The sequence below is a fragment of the Cibotium barometz genome, chromosome 12 (genome assembly GCF_041138505.1).
Source record: "Cibotium barometz isolate CiBa-2024 chromosome 12, ASM4113850v1, whole genome shotgun sequence".
Taxonomy (NCBI): domain Eukaryota; kingdom Viridiplantae; phylum Streptophyta; class Polypodiopsida; order Cyatheales; family Cibotiaceae; genus Cibotium; species Cibotium barometz.
Genome location: NC_141057.1, coordinates 39,051,699 through 39,057,698, shown reverse-complemented (window position 1 = coordinate 39,057,698; position 6,000 = coordinate 39,051,699). Strand labels below are relative to the sequence as shown.

The 6,000-nt window shown below is 39.3% G+C and overlaps 1 protein-coding gene across 1 annotated transcript in view; it reads left to right on the top strand.

The window, feature by feature from the left end:
• The first annotated feature begins 2,003 nt into the window (after positions 1–2,003).
• The window catches only part of LOC147633379 (ATP-dependent 6-phosphofructokinase 6-like), a 51,482-nt gene continuing 47,485 nt past the window's right edge, over positions 2,004–6,000 (top strand). Inside the window, exon 1 of the mRNA XM_086806442.1 lies at positions 2,004–2,597. Within this exon, the coding sequence (XP_086662568.1) occupies positions 2,265–2,597 (333 nt within the window). The 5' untranslated portion in view covers positions 2,004–2,264. The remainder of the gene's footprint in view (positions 2,598–6,000) is intronic.

The following is a 6,000-nucleotide window of genomic DNA, read 5'->3' as shown; positions in this document are numbered from 1 at the left end:
TTGAGTTTGGTAGAATGGGTATACGAAGATCTTCAAAGAGTGGAGGATTATGCATGCTTCTTCAAAGACCATGCTATTCTTACACCACGAAACCTAGATGTTGATGAGATCAATGAACTAGTAGTCTTGAGTGCCTTACCTGGTCTTGAAAGAGAATACCTCAGTGCAGATTCAGTTGTTTCTTCAAAGAATGACATAATGTTGTATCTAATTGAGTACTTAAACAGTTTGAACTTAGGTGGTGGCTACCCTCCTCACCGCTTCCTTCTAAAGATTAATGCTCCTATTATGCTGCTTTACAATTTGGACCCTCGATGGGGACTTTGTAATGGTACCAGATTGATATGTAAGTAATTTCACTCAAAGGTGATAGAAGCATAAATCATTACAGGTACAAACATTGGAGACATGGTCTTTATTCCCAGGATAACATTCTTACCAACTATGTTTCAATTGCCTTTTGACATGAGAAGGAGACAATTTCCTGTGAGGTTAGTCTTTGGTATGTCAATAAATAAGTCCCAAGGACAAATATTTAGTGTGTTGGGACTTTATTTAGCCACACAAGTATTCACACATGGACAATTGTACGTTGCTATGTCACGTGTTAGATCATCTTAGGCTCATCTTAGGCAGTGAAAGTGTGTGAAGCAAACTATGGATCAGAAAAACAACATAGAAGGTTCAAACAACCAATGTTATCTACAAAGAGGTATTGCAAATGGCATGTAGAAGAATGTAAATGAAATCTATGCCCAAAAGATAGAGACTACATTCATAGATATCTCTATATCAAAGAAGTAAGCATTTGAAACGAGAATGTTTGCAAAGATGTGACATGTGCAATCTATGTTGTCTTTCAGTAAGTGTGCATGCTTTGAAGTTCATTTTGATGTTTCTTTTACAATGACAATAATTATATAGCGATGCGAAAACATGATGTTAAATAGGAGATGGATGTAAAATCCTTCTATTTATCTCACATTGATGCTAAATAGGAGATGGATGTAAAATCCTTCTATTTATCTCACATTGATGCTACACTTTTTGGTGATATCATGGGTATATTGCTTAGTACGGATGTGGCAAGGGGATCATTTTCATTTGTTTATGGTGATGGACAAGATATTGAAGGTATTTTTTTCGACGGTTGCTATAATATAGGGATCATTGTTTTTCATAATCTATTTAATATTCTTGGCTCAATTGTAGACCCTCCATTTTGGTAAGGACAAGCAACAACATCTCTAATTATCGAACTATTAGAAAGCATCGATGTTTTACGATATATATAGAAACTTACTTTTTATGTGGATTTTTTGTATTTAAAAAAATGATATTATTATTGATACATTTTTTTAATAACAAGGAATATCTATATTTTTTGAAACCTAGATTATTGCTAGGTTCGTATTGTCGAGACACTTACAATGAGAGCTTTGGACTCCTTGGAATTTACAATCTAAGATTGCGAAAGATTACAGATGAGCTACATGTACATGTAATGTTTGTAGACTATGAAAAGCCTAATAAGTTAGATTTTCGATGCATAGGCATTGAACATTACCAATTTTTTCGATTCGCTGTCTACAAGTCTGTTCAAACGCCATTCATCTCAAATATTGATCCACCAAATGAGTTTTGTAAGGTTTTATCTTTAATCTTTTTTTTTTCTTCCAAAATTCTACCTTACAAAGTCTAATGTTTTTATCTTAAATATATTTTGCCAGATGGAGGCGAGGAGTTCAGGCTTCCAAGGAGAGAGAATCCGTTGCTCAAAGATTGTTTGAATACTTTGTTCAAGTGTGTTGAGATTGTGAACACTATATTGAGTTGGTATGCTTGATTTATATTTATGCCAAGTTTGGTGCTTTATTCAAAGAAATATAAGTATATATAGGTCGGCAAGCAGGAAATTTTGGAAGCCCAAAACGTGAGTCCCTGACCCGTCAAAGGTTGGCAGGTGCCATAGAAAAGTCGCCGGCTCACGTCAACGCATCGTCAGCAGTGTTCTCGGCCAAATTTCACTCTTCAAAACAAAGCTTCGACAACAGCTTCCCATATATGCAGAGAGAGCGCTTCATCTCTTCGAAGCTTTGAGGGTATCTGGCATAAGGGTTTGGAAGATCAGAGCTCGTCGCCATAGCCGAATTCTCAAAAGCTTTGGGAATCCGCCACAGTGAGGGCCTCTGGAAGGCTTGAAGTTCTGCAGAGATCGGCCCCGTTTATTTTACCATCACAGATCACCTTGAACAAATCATTTCATGGCATCTCCGAGCTTTCTGCGACCGTCTTCTTGCTCTGTGTCATCGGACATTTCTCTGCGATCGCCGTGCCGGCATCGGTCCGAATGCCGTGCAGAAACCTTAACCTCTCTTTCTTCTTACGGCAGAGCTCTGCAGTTTAGGCTTTGCAGAACCCAGTGTACAGGAACGCAGTGGAGAGATCGCTTGGCGAGTAGGAGGCAATTGAGCATCCATGCTTCTACTCATGCTTCAATCGGTGTCCATCCCGGGACAGAGATCGGCACGGATTCCCACGGCCTTGCGGTTCTTGAAGATGTCCCTCACCTCACAGACTACCTTCCTGATTTACCTGTAAGAATCCTAGCCTTCACAGGAAGCAATATCTTTTCCAAGTCCGTGTAAAAATCACAATTACTTTTTTTTTTTTTGAGAGAGAGATGATATTAATGTTTATTGAGTAGACTGTGTAAGCTCTTAGGCAGCATTGCATCCTGCCCTTTAGGCTCTCTGAGGTGCCAAGGACATGCACCAATGGTTGGGATAAATTTTCGCCATAATATGGGCACATTTTATGACATTTTAAATGATGTTTTTGGACCTGAAAATGGGTGGCTGACCAGCATACGACCTACCATCAGATTCCTACATAAAGGTAATGCATGGGCATTCAGAGACAGGTGATGCAGAGCCAAGACGTGTAGCCACATCATCTGAAGTAGCTAAGTACAGCTACATATCAATGTTTTCCATTAAGAATCTAGAACACATAGATGTGTTAAAGATGCTATTTTTAGACATGGTCATCTTCTGGTTGTGAGCCCATAAAGGGACATTTATGGAGATGGACCATTTGCATGGGAACAGGGGCTAGGAGATAGAGCTTTGCATCAGGTTTCATATATATATACTGAAAATACAGTTCATCTCTCTCTTCTCTCTGCTGTGTATTCATTGCTTATTCATCAATATTCCCAAGGACTCTATCAAGTACAGCAAGGCTTCCGCATGCCAACTCGTTTTGTCAGAAGCGCCTCTGCATCACCTATACAAATACACCCCTCTTCATGTTTTGTGTGACTCCTCCTGCCCCTTTGTTGATATGCAGATATTCAGCCAGTTTATAATTTATAGCTCTTGCATCTCTTACATAATAGTTGCTGCGACCTTGAAGACTCTTCATGTTTTGTGTGACTCCTCCTGCTGCTTTGTTGATATGCTGATATTCAGCCAGTTTATAATTTATAGCTCTTGCATCTCTTACATAATAGTTGCTGCCTTGAAGACTCTTGTTGAAGCACACTCAAAGAGAGGTTCCAACCCCACATAATGCTTCAAAGGAGACAGAGGTTAGTAACTCGCTTATGTTGGCTTGGGGCTAATAATAAAGTAGGAAAGCACACTTAATTCAGCGTACTAATTATGATTCTCGAGGTTAACAACTCAAACAAATTATTCTCCATATGTCCATTTTACCAAGGAGAATGCATGTAAAATCTTCTGCCTTTAAATCCTCGGGGATTCAGACCTTGGATGTAAGCTTAGCTTAATCCTAAGCTATGCCATGACTTAGTTTTCACAAGTTGAATAAGAAAGTCAACTACATCTCTAAGTTTATCAACCAATAGTCAAGAAAAAACTCGTGGCTGAAGTCCAAACACAATTGGAAAGTAATCTCTTCGACCAATCTATATCCTTAGCCCCACAACCCTTATGTCTCACACCACAAAGGTCCACCAATTTAGGTGTACAACTCTCTAAGGTATAGACAAGCTCTTTGAGATTCATTGAGGATTTACTCAACTTATGCTTAGCTAAATGTCCAAATCCACAAACACTTTCACCACTAGATAATTAAGGTCTACAAACAACTTATCCCAAGAATTATCTTACTTGCTAAAGGAGTTGGCAATGAATAGACTTACTAATCACATCAATTGAGCAAGATGTAAATAGTTTCTATATTCATCGTGGGAACATACCTGACTTAAGAGGCATTATAAAAACAGTCATGGGACCTACTATACATCATGTCACAAGTACTGGTGTCCCATAACACTAGTCCTTCAAGTGTCTAGCTATTTGGTACCGATGCCCTAGAGACTTGTTCCAACAACAAACTGTAGTAGGTCCAAATTATCTCGCACTTCTAAATATTAAGCTCATGGGTTGTCATGACACATTAAAGAAAACCTTACTTCCTACTAGGTATGCATAAATACAAATGCCCAAAGGCACACGAATTTTTTTTTCCTCCAAAACAATGAGTCAATTGATCCAATTGGGATTGCTTCATAGACCCAAAGCCAAGTTTTATTCAAAGTACTGGCCATTCATTACAAATGCCTTGGAGGAAGAGAATAAAGACCATGTTGAGTCTCCATGATAACTCACGAGACAAGTCATCTGCCATTGTGTGCGTAGAGGATATATTTCCTAAAACAAAGTCCTATAGTGACTCCATTTGATCCCAAGGGTCAAAAGTTGTGCAGTAAGTCTAAAGGAAATACCTTTATCTACACACACCACATAAGTTGCTCCATAAAGGCAGCACCTTCAACAAACCTGTGCATTAGTTATCCTATGTACCACAAAAGGTAAAGGAGGTTGCTCAAGGAGCATAGTACCACCAGTAGCATAGTTTCTAGCATCAGGTAGATGCAGCATAAACGATATGGTCACATATTGCTTTAATTCAAAAAGCATATGCCCAAGTAGTACATTATTAGTGCACCATTTCTAAAATTATTGTCATGTCTTCAAGGGACTTCCCTCAGTAAACAATTCATCACCGTTAACATGCACGTTCGTAAAAGGTGAATTTGGGCATGTTCCTGGATTCATCTAGGTATATAATTCAGTCGTATTAGCGGACATGCACATTTCACATTGTGAATTTTTCATCCGAGTTGCAGCCAGTTGATATTGTGCTTATTCTTTCTATCTTTGGTGGTGCATTTGCCCTATCAACTACTTATTTGCTGTACTAATTCTTTCTATTTGCTACTTCCCTTAGTGCTAGGCTTCATTGTGGCTGAGTCTGCCCTGCATCTCCGGAGGTTTGACAAAAACTTAGTACGAAGGCCTTTGTGTGAATATATGCTCGTGTGTGTGTGTGTGTGTGGAGTGCATGTGTGAGAGCATATCTTGATACAAAGTTCTACACCCACTATTGGGCACTGATGACATTAGTGGGGATGTCGTAGTATCTAGTCTATACTATGCATAATGGAGGGGTTGACTACCATGAGTATATAACATGCACGTTCGTAAAAGGTGAATTTGGGCATGTTCCTGGATTCATCTAGGTATATATATATTTCCAAAGTTCTTACATCACATTCGTGGCTAGTCACACACATGGGAAAGAGAGATTCTGGAATCTAACCTCTTACAAGGTGATACAACTACCTCCTTCATAGAAAGTTGTGGCTGTGAGGACCCCTACCCCCTATATACTATACAATACGTCTTTCCAAAGCATGGTAATTACATGCACATGTATCGGGTAGAGAATCCCACCTAGGGGCGTCATACACACTGGCCTAGCATTCGGCTAACTAGCAGCATACGTCCTGTATCTGCCGAGAAAAACCTTGCACCAAGAAATGTGTAGGAATTCTCCTGTGAGGTCCCTTCATGATTCTCACAAGTAAGAGATGATTGGTGGCTTCGTACAATGCGTACAACACTCTCCAACGTCTTACTCCTTGGTCATGACGCAAACAGCCTCTACACCTTGGATTGACTCCATCGT